Here is a 14,733-nt window from a genome sequence, read left to right as displayed (position 1 = left end):
GGTAGTGGACGAATAATTTCAGACACAATGTCTTTAATCAAATTGTCATGGAGAACATATGCCTCATGCAGGGATCAAACTCACGACACCGTAGAACTGAGCTTATGGAAAATTAGGATTCATCTTTTGATCACCTTGGAGTGAGATTGAATAACAGTTTTAGACTTGAATCCAATTTTAATCTGTATTATTTAAGAGAAACCTTACATGCCCTGAATGAAACACGGTCTTCTAATTATTTATAGACATTGACGAGTGTGCCACAAACACAGATAATTGTCATTCGGATGCAACATGCACAGACACCGATGGAAGTTTCACATGTACTTGTAACACAGGATTTTCTGGCAATGGAGTAACATGCGATGGTAAGTGTTTCTGTAGAGAAAATGGTAGAAAGTCTGATTTATTTCTGCCTGTAAATTCATATTTAACAACAAGAAAAATTAGGTTTTATATAAAGTATATAGCACGTCTTCAGGCTAACAGTGCAATGTTCTTAATTCTAACACGACTCAATTTATTTTCCTATTAAACAAAGAAGGCTGAAGATCGTGTGTTATTATACAACAATTAATTTTGCTTATGTCACAATTATGACATCATAGCATTAAACCACAGGATCCTGTGGTTACAAGGCATAGCAGCACACTGGAAAAGAAACCAATAGAAAACAGGCAAATATTTGATGTGTGTCATCAAGGATGTACTTGAAAATCCTTGATAATGTGTCAGAATTGAAATGATATATCTCATTTGCTCTTGAATAAAGTCATCGTTTGTCATTCAGATGCTGCGCCCTTGTGATATGATTCTTTTATTCAACAACAAAATCACAAAATGAGATATATTAACTGTAACACCACAGTTGTAATTGAATCCTAAAATTAATATTACCACCCATGTGTTGAATCCCAATCCGTCTTTCAATTGTACCCTTACAGTAATGAAATGTAAGTCATTTTCAGACATTAATGCACCTGTCAATATTTTGCCCGCCCGGGGGAGCGGCGGGCATACACGGGACTTTAGACAGAAGACCATTCCCGACAGGCGGGAATTTGACAAACATTTGATGTACCAACCAGGCTCTAGGGTGGGATTTAGACAAAAAAGGTTGTCCCTAGGGTGGGGATTTAGACAACAAAATTTTTGAAATGTCAAATTCCCCCGGGTCGGCCCGCCGCCCCCCTGGGCGGGCAAAATATTGACAGGTGCATAACTAGTGTATACAGACCTCAAACAATGATTGTTACATAGAGGTAGCCTGCACTTACACTCAAACACTCGAGGAAGTTTCTCTAGTAATCCTGTATGAATTAAGAGAACATATACTCCTCATTCATGGATCAAACTCTCCACCCTGTTATCCGTAGATCTGCACTCTCCAAGCTTCAAGCTTATAGAAAATAAGGATTCATCTTTTGATCACCTTGGAGTGAGATTGAATAACAGTTTAAGACTTGAATCCGATTTTAATCTGTATTATTTAAGAGAAACCTTACATGCCCTGAATGAAACACGGTCTTCTAATTATTTTCAGACATTGACGAGTGTGCCACAAACACAGACAACTGTCATCCGAATGCAGCATGCACAGACACTGATGGAAGTTTCACATGTTCTTGTAACGCAGGTTTTTCTGGCAATGGAGTAACATGCGAGGGTAAGTGTTTCTGTAGAGAAAATGGTAGAAAGTCTGGTTAATTACTACCTGCAAATTCTTATTGAACAACAAGAAAAATTAGGTTTAATACATGTATGTGTTTCACGTCTTCAGGTTTATAGTGCATTGTCCTTGACTGTAACACCAAAGTTGCAATTCAATCCTTAAAGCCCTGCTCCCGTTCTACCTTTTAACCTTGAATTGTCACTGAAAAAGCATGAAAATCCTGACTATGAACTGTGACACTTGTCAAAATAGAATCTATTTTATATAAAATTCTATATGAAATATTGTGGTTTTGCGTGCTTAAGAGTGGCACGTGTCCTTTAACTGTTACCTATTGTAATCATGGGTTGCATACACACAAAAGAATTTGAATAGCTGGGGAGCAGGGCTTTAAGGTTTATATTACCACCCAATATATTGAATCTCAGTATAAATGTAATCCGTGATTGCACTGTTACAGCAGTGAATGTAATCCGTGATTGCACTGTTACAGCAGTGAATGTAACCCGTGATTGCACTGTTACAGCAGTGAATGTAACCCTTGACTGCACTGTTACAGCAGTGAAATATAAGTCCTTTTCAGACATTAGCATGTGTACCGGTACACAGAACTTCAACAATTATTGTTACATGAATGCAGCCTGTACATACACTAGTAACCCTGTATGAGAAAAAATTTGTATTAGTTAAGGTATTAGGCCCATAATAGGGTACCTCCTTTTTAAAGAGTATTCAATTCTTACCATAATCCTACTTTGACTGCAATTTTCAGGGGGGGCATAGGTTCAAGCCCCACTGAGACCAAAATTTTTTTTTGTTATTTTCCTTTTTTAGCTCACCTGTCACAAAGTGACAAGGTGAGCTTTTGTGATCGCACGGTGTCTGTCGTCCGTGCGTGCGTCCGTAAACTTTTGCTTGTGACCACTCTAGAGGTCACATTTTTCATGGGATCTTTATGAAAGTTGGTCAGAATGTTCATCTTGATGATATCTAGGTCAAGGTCGAAACTGGGTCGCGTGCCTTCAAAAACTAGGTCAGTAGGTCTAAAAATAGAAAAACCTTGTGACCTCTCTAGAGGCCATATATTTCACAAGATCTTCATGAAAATTGGTCAGAATGTTCATCTTGATGATATATTGGTCAAGTTCGAAACTGGGTCATGTGCCTTCAAAAACTAGGTCAGTAGGTCTAAAAATAGAAAAACCTTGTGACCTCTCTAGAGGCTATATATTCCACAAGATCTTCATGAAAATTGGTCAGAACATTCACCTTGATGATATCTAGGTCAAGTTTGAAACTGGGTGACGTGCCTTCAAAAACTAGGTCAGTAGGTCAAATAATAGAAAAACCTTGTGACCTCTCTAAAGGCCATATTTTTCATGGGATCTGTATGAAAGTTGGTCTGAATGTTCATCTTGATGATATCTAGGTCAGGTTCGAAACTGGGTCACGTGTGGTCAAAAACTAGGTCAGAAGATCTAAAAATAGAAAAACCCTGTGACCTCTCTAGAGGCCATATATTTCATGAGATCTTCATGAAAATTGGTCAGAATGTTCATCTTGATGATATCTAGGTCAAGTTCGAAACTGGGTCACATGCGGTCAAAAACTAGGTCAGTAGGTCTAAAAATAGAAAAACCTTGTGACCTCTCTAGAGGCCATATATTTCATGAGATCTTCATGAAAATTGGTCAGAATGTTCACCTTGATGATATCTAGGTCAAGTTCGAAAGTGGGTCACGGGCCTTCAAAAACTAGGTCAGTAGGTCAAATAATAGAAAAACCTTGTGACCTCTCTAGAGGCCATATTTTTCATGGGATCTGTATGAAAGTTGGTCTGAATGTTCATCTTGATGATATCTAGGTCAAGTTCGAATGTGGGTCACGTGCCTTCAAAAACTAGGTCAGTAGGTCAGAGACCACCAATTTGAAATAGTACAGGGAACTTACTGGGAATGAGGTAAGCGTATACCTGGGAATAAGGTAGCATCTGTGCGTTCTGATTGGTCAGTCATGTAAACAAACCCAAGAAGTGATTATTTTTTTCAAAATGGAATATTTTTACTGCATTTACAGTATTTCATTATACATTTTGACAAAATTTGCTACATTTTATGTGTATTGAAAAAAAGTCTCATCAAATGAATTTCTCCCGCCATGACAACGATGTAAACAGGGGGTCATCTCATTCACACGAAAATTACTTAAATAAAGTATCACTATTCATATGTTTTTCGTCCGATATTTTGGTGGAACTAAGATAGTTCTTGAAAAAAATGTGATTGGATATACATGTTTCGATATATGGAAGGCCGTACACGCCATAATGTTATAATGGAAGTCTATGGGAAAACAATTGGTGTTCTCTACCCAGTAGGTCAAATAATAGAAAAACCTTGTGACCTCTCTTAAGGCCATATTTTTCATGGGATCTGTATGAAAATTGGTCTGAATGTTCATCTTGATGATATCTAGGTCAAGTTCGAAACAGGGTCATGTGCGGTCAAAAAATAGGTCAGTAGGTCTAAAAATAGAAAAATCATGTGACCTCTCTAGAGGCCATACTTGTGAATTGATCTCCATAAAAATTGGTCAGAATGTTCATCTTGATGATATCTAGGTCAAGTTTGAAACTGGGTCACGTACCCTAAAAAACTAGGTCAGTAGGTCAAATAATAGAAAAACCTTGTGACCTCTCTAGAGGCCATACTTTTCATGGGATCTGTATGAAAGTTGGTCTGAATGTTCATCTTGATGATATCTAGGTCAAGTTTGAAACTGGGTCAACTGCGTTCAAAAACTAGGTCAGTAGGTCTAAAATTATTAAAATCTTTTGACCTCTCTAGAGGCCATATTTTTCAATGGATCTTCATGAAAATTGATCTGAATGTTCACGTTGATGATATCAAGGTCGAGTTTAAAACTGGGTCACGTGCGGTCAAAAACTAGGCCAGTAGGTATAAAAATAGAAAAACCTTGTGACCTCTCTAGAGGCCATATTTTTCATGAGATCTTCATGAAAATTAGTGAGAATGTTCACCTTGATGATATCTAGGTAAAATTCAAAACAGGGTCATGTACCTTCGAAAACTAGGTCAATAGGTCAAATAATAGAAAAACCTTGTGACCTCTCTAGAGACCATATTTTTCGATGGATCTTCATGAAAATTGGTCAGGATTTTTATCTTGATAATATCTAGGTCAACTTTAAAACTGGGTCACATGAGCTCAAAAACTAGGTCACTATGTCAAATAATAGAAAAAACGACGTCATACTCAAAACTGGGTCATGTGGGAAGAGGTGAGCGATTCAGGACCATCATGGTCCTCTTGTTTCTAGTAAGTTTTTACTTCTTTCAAGACTTGTTATTGATTTATTGTATAAAAGTGGGAAAAACTCATTTGATACGCGATTTCTTGCTATTTAAAGTGAATTTATCTCTGAAACAGAAGGGTTAGAGTTAGACATCTTTAAGAATACTGAGTTACATGCGGTAAAAGTTCTCTATTTTGGCTTCTTTTTATTACATATTGTGGAAGAAATGTAGGTAGGTTTTACTTCTGCCCCAAGGTTATTTTTGAATGAAGTAAGCAAAATTCAAAACAGATCCGCAGGATGCGACCTTAATTTTTCAATTTTGGAGTTGGAATTCTGTCTGATTAAATCCGTTTACTTGAGGCACCCTAGAAAAAATTATATAGAAAGATTTTATTTTAAGTTTTATGATTGTTTACCGATAGTTTGATGTTTCTTACATAAATAATAATAGAATAATGAATTCTCTGCAAACATTTTGGATAAAGGCCACCACTTAGAAATTTGTCTCTACTTGAGCTTTAGGAAATACCATTAATTACACAAAATTTATAAAAAAACGTCACGGTAAAAGTTTTTAAAAATTTGCATATAAGTGCCAAGCACGGTCAACTGTAAGAATATACCAAGCAGATGCCTTTTTTTAAACATTGCTATTAGGGGCCTAATACCTTAAGTAACTAGACTGTAACAATTACGTACATAAACTCAAATAGTTTTTAGCTCGACTATTCATAGAATAGTAGAGCTATTGGACTCGCCCATGCGTCCGCGTCCGCGTCCCAATTTTGGTTAAGGTTTTGTATGTAAGCTGGTATCTCAGTAATCACTTGTGGGAATGGATTGAAACTTCACACACTTATTCACTGTGACAAACTGACGTACGTTGCACAGGTTCCATAACTCTTTTTTGCTTTTTTACAAAATTATGCCCCTTTTTCGACTTAGAAATTTTTGGTTAAGGTTTTGTATGTAAGCTGGTAACTCAGTAACCACTTGTGGGAATGGATTGAAACTTCACACACTTATTCACTGTGATGAACTGACCTACATTGCACAGGTTCCATAACTCTATTTTGCTTTTTTTACAAAATTATGCCCCTTTTTCGACTTAGAAATTTTTGGTTAAGGTTTTGTATGTAAGCTGGTATCTCAGTACTTACTAATGGGAATGGATTGAAACTTCACATACTTGTTCACTGTCATGATCTGACATGCACTAAGCAAGTCCCGTAACTTCAAAATTTCAAAATTATGCCCCTTTTTCAACTTAGCAGTTTTTGGTTAAATTATTGTATGTAATCTGATATCTCAGTACCCACTAATTGGATTGGATTGAAACTTCACACACTTGTTCACTGTCATGATCTAACATGCACTGTGAAGGTCCCATAACTCTACTTTGCATTTTTACAAAATTATGCCCCTTTGACTTAGCAGTTTTTGGTTAAGTTTTTGTATGTAAGCTGGTATCTCAGTATCCACAAATTGGAAAGGATTGAAACTTCACACACTTGTTCACTGTCATGATATGACATGCAGTACAGAGGTACAATACCTCTACTTTGCATTTTACAAAATTATGCCCCTTTTTCGACTTTTGTATTCATTCAGTTGACAAGGCTGTTGAATAGTCGAGCGTTGCTGTCCTCCGACAGCTCTTGTTACAAAATATTGTAAATTCCCTTTCAAATGAATAAATGCAGACTAAGCAAAAACTGTGAGTGCAGGTCTGCGATCACAGAACTGTTTGAAAGTTAACTTGAAGACCTGCATTTATAAAATACTGATTACATATGAGCCATGTCATGAGCAAACCAACATAGTGCATTTGCGACCAGAATAGATCCAGACCAAACTGCGCATCCACGCAGTCTGGTCAGGATCCATGCTGTTCGCTAATGGTTTCTCTAATTGCAATAGGCTTTGAAAGCGAACAGCATAGATCCTGACCAGACTGTGCGCAAAAGCAGGCTGGTCTGGATCCATGTTGGTCATAATGCCACTATGTTGGTTTTCTCATGGTGCAGCTCATATTTAGACAATAACATTTTTTTCAAACATTATCTTACAGATATAGATGAATGCAATCCTAGTCAATGCACGTCTGGGTTAGCCTGCACCAATACAGTACCTGGATACATCTGTGGATAAATACAAAGAGGACCCATTGAAGATGACATCTAGGAAATCTAGAATCACGATGGATTTATATATCAATTCATGTTTAATTGGTTGATATGTATATTTTAATTGTAATAAAATTTCTCTTATAAATGAAAGTCAGTGGCACAGTGGTCAGCAGGTTGGACTTACGCCAGAAGTCTTTATTCAATTCCCAGTCACGACCGATATCCGGACTAGTGTTCAGTGCTGGGTGATTTACTTAAATTGGTACTGTTTCCAGCAGTATCAGCCTAGACTGGATGCTAAGGAGGTAAAGATGACTCCTACCATGGGCTCAGCTGGAAATAAGTTGTTCCATTCATTCCAGGTGGGGATTTTATCAACTACCCACGTTAAACAAGAAACCTTTTACCTTTTTTTTAAAGGAGCAGGCCTGCAGATGAAGATAAGACTTTCAGATAGCAGTGACAGTATCAAAGTTAATTATTTTTTCAAGCTATGGCCTGTACACAAACAATCTGCATTCTCGAAATAGAAATCTTTATGTGTAAGTTTATATATGAATCCATTGTCCTTCTTTCATGACTGAGAAAAAAACACACAAAAAAAAAATCTCTTTTTCATATGAATGTTAGAAAGGTATGTGTTTATACATGTCTTAATATTGTAAATATAACAGATAACTGGCTAATAATTAATTAATTCTTCTATAGATTTCAATGTGTTAAGTGTGTAATTAATAAATAAGCTGTCTTTAAAACAGTCATTTGCTAAGATTAATTCACAAACACAGTTCTGAATTACTAATTGTTAAGTCCATTTAGCTTTCCTCTTAAACACGGTGAAGCATTACTCAAAATAATATATTATTATTCCTTCTAAACAATAAACACAGTTATGCATTAATTCTTGCCGTTCAGAATTTTTCTTGTATTACAAACAGTGTTTAGGTTTAACTGATGTTAATGTGAGCTGTGCCATGAGAAAACCAACATAGTAGCTTTGCGACCAGCATGGGTCCAGACCAGCCTACGCATCCATGCAGTCTGGTCAGGATCCATGCTGTTCGCTTTCAAAGTCTATTGCAATTAGAGAAACTGTTAGCAAACAGCATGGATCCTGACTAGACTGCGTGGATGCGCAGGCTGGTCTGGATCCATGCTGGTCGCATAGCCACTATGTTGGTTATCTCATGGCGTGGCTCAGTTGTATTTTTTTATGTAAATCACATGTGTACAGAAGACCAAGCATTCACCTCTGTTGTAATGACCTTGTACATACTGGTATGCTGTAAAATCATAACATTTGGTGGTCATGAAATTTCATGGTTCCAGCCAAACCGAAATTAATAATTGGATTGCAGCCACAGGAGATGAAATTGATTTGTTTGTTTGTTCGGATTTAATTTCGTGTATTGGCACAATTTGGAAACCTACAAAATTATATTCCACCACGAATATTAATGATTATACAGTAATTGTTATGATTGCACAAATTATTATCATTTTGTCAAATCTTTTTGGATCTTATAAAGTAATTGTTTTATTTAATGCTAAAATGTTTTATCTTATCATTAATTTACTACACCTATTGTAAACAGTTTTGATTTATGTTCGAATATTTATGATTTTACTGAAATGTATGGAATGTTTGTGATAGAATTGTTGATATCATTTAGCATTGTCGTTTTACTTTGAACTTTTCTGTCTTTCCCCATAAATTCTTTCCAATAAAGTTCTTGAAAAATTTCAAAAGAGGAGTTTGTGATTTACTTGTGATAGTGTATTGCTAATGGTATTGTGTTTAAACACTTACCCTGCTAAATTTCTAATAATGAACTTGTCCATCTTTGAATTTGGACATTACATTTAACTGTTAAAAGGGGTGCTTACCAGAAAGATACTGACTGAATAGAGAAATATGTAGCACTGATCACAAAGGCCAAATCAGTCGTGCCCAGCATGGTAAGGGTTAAGTAGACATAAATTGCAGGGTATGTTATATAGCATCAAATGTGGTCTAAGAATACTTTTATCAAAGTGTTTTGAATCCTGTTCTGGCATTTTGTCATTTTTGTCAAGTCATGGTTCAAGACAAGAAGATCCGGCAGGTACTAAAGTCAGTAAGAATATGGGACACTATGATTTGTTAAAACAAATCTGTAAACCTTCCTCCAAGATCAACTGTAGCCATATAAAAAAAGTGACCGCCAATTCTGAATATACCCAGTACTTCCTGTTTACTATGAAAGTTTGCTATAAATACTGATTACAATAATCGTCACTACATACAGTCCACTTCATCTGGGTTCCCTGAATGATGCCCGAATGTTCATTCAATGCTATGGTTTCTGTGTAGAAGACAGCAATGATAGGCTGGTTTTTAACATATAAAAAAAACAAGTTTATGAAAATTAGTAGTTTGTCTTGATTTTGTATAATTTCCTCAACACTGTAAAACAGCACAGCAATCCACTCTTACAAAAAAAAAAGAGCACCTCTGTCAGGTAATATGCCTGAAGCAATGTGCCTACCAAATTTGAAAATCATGAGTCAAAGGTCAAGGTCACAGTGACCTGGAGACTGAAAAAGGCTTCCAGACTGTAAGTTACCGGTATAAAGTGTAACAGTTGTGGCTATCAAAAATACAGTGACTAAATATTAGTGGCGGAACATTGATTTTGGAGTCAGTCGTTTAAGGTATTGGACCCGTAATAGAGTACCTCCTTTTTGAAGAGTATTCAATTCCTACCATAAACCTACTTTGATGCAATTTTCAGGGGGGCGTAGGTTCAAGCCCAACTGGGACCAAATTTTTTTTCTCCATATTTTCCTTTTTTTCTAGTAAATTTTTACTTCTTTCAAGACTTATTATGGATGTATTGTACAAAAGTGGAACATTTTCATTTTATAAGCGATTTTTTGCTGTTCAAAGTGAATTTACCTCTGAATCAGCAGGGGTAGAGTTAGACAGCTTTAAAAATACTGAGTTACATGCGGTAAAAGTTCTCTATTTTGCCTTCATTCTTTCGATTACATATTGTGGAAGAAATGCAGGTAGGTTTTACTTCTGCCCCAAGGATATTTTTAAATGAAGTGAGCAAAATTCAAAACAGACCCACAGGATTCGACCTTAATTTTTCAATTTTTGGAGTTAGAATTCTGTCTCATTAAATCTGTTTACTTGAGGCACCCTAGAAGATATGATATTTACAGTTTTATTTTGTGTTTTATAATTGTTTAACAATAGTTTGATGTTTCTTTTATCAAAATTATAGCTGTAATGAATTCTCTGCAAACGTTTTAGATAGTGGCCATAACATTGAAATTTGTCTCTTCTTGAGCTCGAGGAAATACCATAAACTATACAAAATTTACAAAAAACGGCACGGTAAAAGTTGTTTAAAATTCGCAACACGGTGCAAAATATGGTCAACTTTAAGAATATACCAAGCAAATGCCATTTTTTAAACATTACTATTAAGGGTCCAATACCTTAAAGGTTAAGGTCACAATGACTGGACTTATTTTCTGGTAATTTATGTTTCTAGGCTTTAAGTCACAAAGCATAATAACTATAGCTTTTAAACTTTACAGGATGACTCTGAGTCACCTGAGGAGAATCCCTTTTTTTTTTGGAATCAATAGGTCAAAGGTCAAGGTCACTGACTTTAGAGAATGAAAATAGTTTTTGAACTCGTAAGACATTAAGTATAACAGCTTTAGAACTTAAGACAGTGATGAAGTACCACTAAAGTCTGTTCCACCTATTACGTTTACCTCGTTTCTGAATTATCAGTATCGGTAAAATCGTCCAAAAAACATATTTATATCCCATACATCAATATCTCTAGACCTTTTTTTCATTTTTTCAATAAAGTGTATATTAAAGAAATAATCTTGGATTTTTCTTTTTTCCCCATAGACCGTAATGCTATATGACGTTACGTCGACTTTCCAATATGGCGGCGCCCGTAGCGCAATAAACTAGGGGTTAACTCAAAATTAAAATGCCCGAGTTAATATTTGAAAAGACTGTGTTTGTTATTGTATTATGTTAATTCTTATGGGAATTCGTGACATGCCACCTCAAAATGAAAAATAAATAAATAAATAAAATAAATAAATAAGAAAATAGAAAGAAACAAACACAAAAAACAAGGTGATTTCTAAAAAAAAAAAAAAAAAAAACAAATGTGCGTGCGAACGTCTCGTTATTTTGATAACACATGGGCATTATTCTTATATGAATAATTTTTCTGTCACTGAAACTCGAATGAAAAATATTATAAATACAGACATTTCAGAGTCTGTCACGGACGTACAGGCACAATATAAAAATTCGAGCTCTAAAGCATGCATTTTCATTTTGTTGTAGTGCATTTTGTTTCCAATTACATGAAAGTTTCAACATAGTACTTAACGTTTCTGGTGACGCGAAAATATAACGCCAACACGTAATTTTCCATAAGCACACGGTCATTTCCGAAGGAGCATCATGGAAGGCACGTGCAGTTTTCCCGCCAAAATACGAAGAAGAAACGTCTGCTTCCGGTTCTATGGAGAAATTCATTATGTTGTATACGATGGCCCGATATTTACGTATATTTAAGCTGGATTTTCATTATGTTACTATTCCCGTTTCCATCTTAAAGTTGTGTTCAACATCTGCCGAACAATGTACGAAAATGTACATATCGATCTAGCACAGGTTCTACAGAAATATGGTTTCGGAAGAATCGTGTTGCATTGAGTCATTAAAACTAGTATCACTCCCTGACGCCGACAAGGCTTGTAATTTCTTTGGACATGATTTATGGAAATTTGTTTTTGTTTGTTTGGCTTTGGGTTTAACGTCGTTTTTCAACAGTATTTCATCATGTAACGGCGGGCAGTTAGCCTAACCAGTGTTCCTGAATTCTGTACCAGTACCTGTTCTCCGCAAGTAACTGCCAACTTCCCCACATTAATTATCAGAGGTGGAGGACGAGTGATTTCAGGCACAATGTTTTTTATCAAATCGTCACGGAGAACATACACCCCGTCCGAGGATCCCGCGATCCGTATACCAACGCTCTTCCTACTGAGCTAAGCCGGCGGGTCCGTTTTCAAAATAATTACACGCAGTATATGTTTTACTAAATTTGTTTTAAAAGCACTGATCCCCAGAAAGTATGACAACAACAAAACAAGAGCTGTCTCCATAGGATGACACATGCCCCCGATGGCACTTTGAATGAATAGTTATGGCCGATGTTAGAGTTTAGGACCTTTGACCTACGGACCTGGGTCTTGCGCGCGACACGTCGTCTTACTGTGGTACACATTCATGCCCAATAATTTTAAAATCCATGCATGAATGACAAAGATATGGACCGGACACGCCCATCAATGCACTATCATGAAATATGACTTTTAATGTGTAAGTGTGACCTTGACCTTTGAGCTACGTACCTGGGTCTTGCGCGCGACATGTCGTCTTACTGTGGTACACATTCATGCCAAGTTATTTGAAAATCCATCCATCGATGACAAAGATATGGACCGGACACGAAAATTGCGGACAGACTGACAGACCGATAGACCGACAGACTGTTCAAAAACTATATGCCTCCCTTCGGGGGCATAAAAATAGATATCAGAAAATTATTGCTAAATTTCTCATGAAAGTTTTAATAGTTAATGACAGATTATGTTACAGAAACACATAAGAATTATTTATTTTTTTTTTTTTTGGCGATTCATTCAAAATAACGGGATACTGGAGGTAAACTGCCTTAATCATAAAGCTTTATATTTATTTAATTATTCCTCCGTGGTGTATTGGTCACGACCCCAGGGAAATTTTTATCGCGGCGGCGGCCCGGGTTCGATTCCCGACTCGAGCATGTTTTTATCTCTTAATTTGGCATTCTGAAACAGATTAGCAACAAAACCTCGTGTTCTAATATTCAAAATCTGACCAAACTTTAAGCAACTTGCACTGATTCCAAGGTGTGACCATGTAATTTGTAGTTGTACTTAATTGGATGATGTTTACGAGAAATTGTTATCACATTGCATTTTTCCGGATGAAATGACATTTTCCATCGGTTTTCCCAGATAGCGAGAGTATCAAGATCTTTCTGTAGAGTGTGGGCATCTGATTTTGATGACACTGTTAGATATGCTATTGTATCGTCAGCAAACAAACGGACTTTAGATGTTATGCCCTGGGGATGTCGTTTATATAGTATAAAAATAAGCTTGGTACCAGGACCGAGCCCTGAGGGATGCCAGATTCAACACTGATACTTTCGGATGTTACCCCTTCTACGACCACGGATTGTGACCTGCCACTAAGGAAACTTTGTATCCAACGATTAATCTTGCCATCAATACCATAATGTTCTAGTTTTTTAATCAGTAGGCTGTGGCTAACTTTGTCGAATGCCTTCGAAAAGTCCATAACTAGGACGTCAGTTTGTTTACCAGAATCCATATTTTTTGTTACGTCGTCAATAAATTCGATGAGTTGCATTTCACAAGAGCTCCCCCACCTAAAACCATGTTGCAAAGGATACAAGATGTTATTTATATCAGCATGCCCCATGATGTGACTTGTAACGCAGTGTTCTAAAAGTTTACAACACACGCACGTTAATGAGACAGGTCTATAGTTCTCGGCTTTATATTTTTGCCCTTTCTTAAAAATTGGTGTCACATGGGCTTTCTTCCAGTCGGTAGGAATGTCTCCAGTTTCAAGGGAGAGATTGAAAATTAACACTAGGATAGGTGCAATTACACTAGAAAGTTCTTTTAGCAACCTTGGTTTAATATTGTCTGGGCCTGGTGCCTTAAATTCATTCAAGTCTTTGAGGAGTTTTTCAATTCCCTTCGTTGTTATTACAAGTTCATTAATTTTTGGGTGTGATCCAGTCATGTTACATCTTGCTTTAAATTCACTGTCTGTTAAGTGTTCGCTATTAGAAAAAGCCGATTTGAATTGGTTGTTCAGAATTGTAGCCTTATCCAGTGGATCTGGGTGTAAGATTCCATTACTTTTCAAAGGACTCACTCCACCGCTGTCTGAATTCTTATGTTTTATATAAGTCCAAAAACGTTTTTTCCCCGAATAATCATTGTCATTTTCTTGCGGAGTTACTACATCCTCAATGTATTCCCAGTATGCTCTCCTGAGCTGCCTCTGAACCAATCTCTTAAGATCTTTATACTTATTTTTGAATGATTGATCTGCACTTTTTTTCATTTTTTTTTGAAATACCTGTCACGTTTTCTGATTAATTTTTTTAGCTCATAACTAATCCAAGGAAGATTTTCTTTCTGCTTTGCATTTTTATGGGGTATATGTTTGTCGGCACAACTTTCAAGTTTTCCAAAGATCCTCCACAGATAAAGGAAAGAAGCCAATTTGAGACAGCATTTAGATGCACTGGTCAACAAGGATTTGGTGAGCTATATGTATTGTCAATAAGGGGAAGAGTAGTTTTTTGTTTTTTTCCCCTTCCCCCAACCTTGAGATCGCTCCTACGCAAATGATAAAGAATAATGGCTCCGCGTTTCTACTATCAACTCCGTGGTTCGAACATGCGCACAGCCTTTTGTTATGATAACAACTT

At 36.4% G+C, this 14,733-nt stretch overlaps 1 protein-coding gene across 3 annotated transcripts in view; it reads left to right on the top strand.

Moving 5' to 3' along the window:
• LOC123523791 (adhesion G protein-coupled receptor E2-like) overlaps window positions 1–8,858 on the top strand; it is a 39,162-nt gene extending 30,304 nt beyond the window's left edge. For 2 of the 3 annotated variants that reach the window (XM_045301449.2, XM_045301451.2), the window contains exons 12-14: window positions 246–368; window positions 1,544–1,666; window positions 7,063–8,858. In XM_045301449.2, coding sequence (XP_045157384.1) covers window positions 246–368; window positions 1,544–1,666; window positions 7,063–7,142 — 326 coding nt within the window. In that variant the 3' untranslated portion in view covers window positions 7,143–8,858. The remainder of the gene's footprint in view (window positions 1–245; window positions 369–1,543; window positions 1,667–7,062) is intronic. The other variant, XM_053539586.1, reaches the window with a different exon arrangement.
• The last annotated feature ends 5,875 nt before the right edge of the window (window positions 8,859–14,733 follow it).

The sequence above is a fragment of the Mercenaria mercenaria genome, chromosome 3 (assembly GCF_021730395.1).
Source record: "Mercenaria mercenaria strain notata chromosome 3, MADL_Memer_1, whole genome shotgun sequence".
NCBI lineage: Eukaryota > Metazoa > Mollusca > Bivalvia > Venerida > Veneridae > Mercenaria > Mercenaria mercenaria.
Note: the sequence above shows the minus strand (reverse complement) of the source record. Positions and strands in the feature narration are given on the sequence as shown.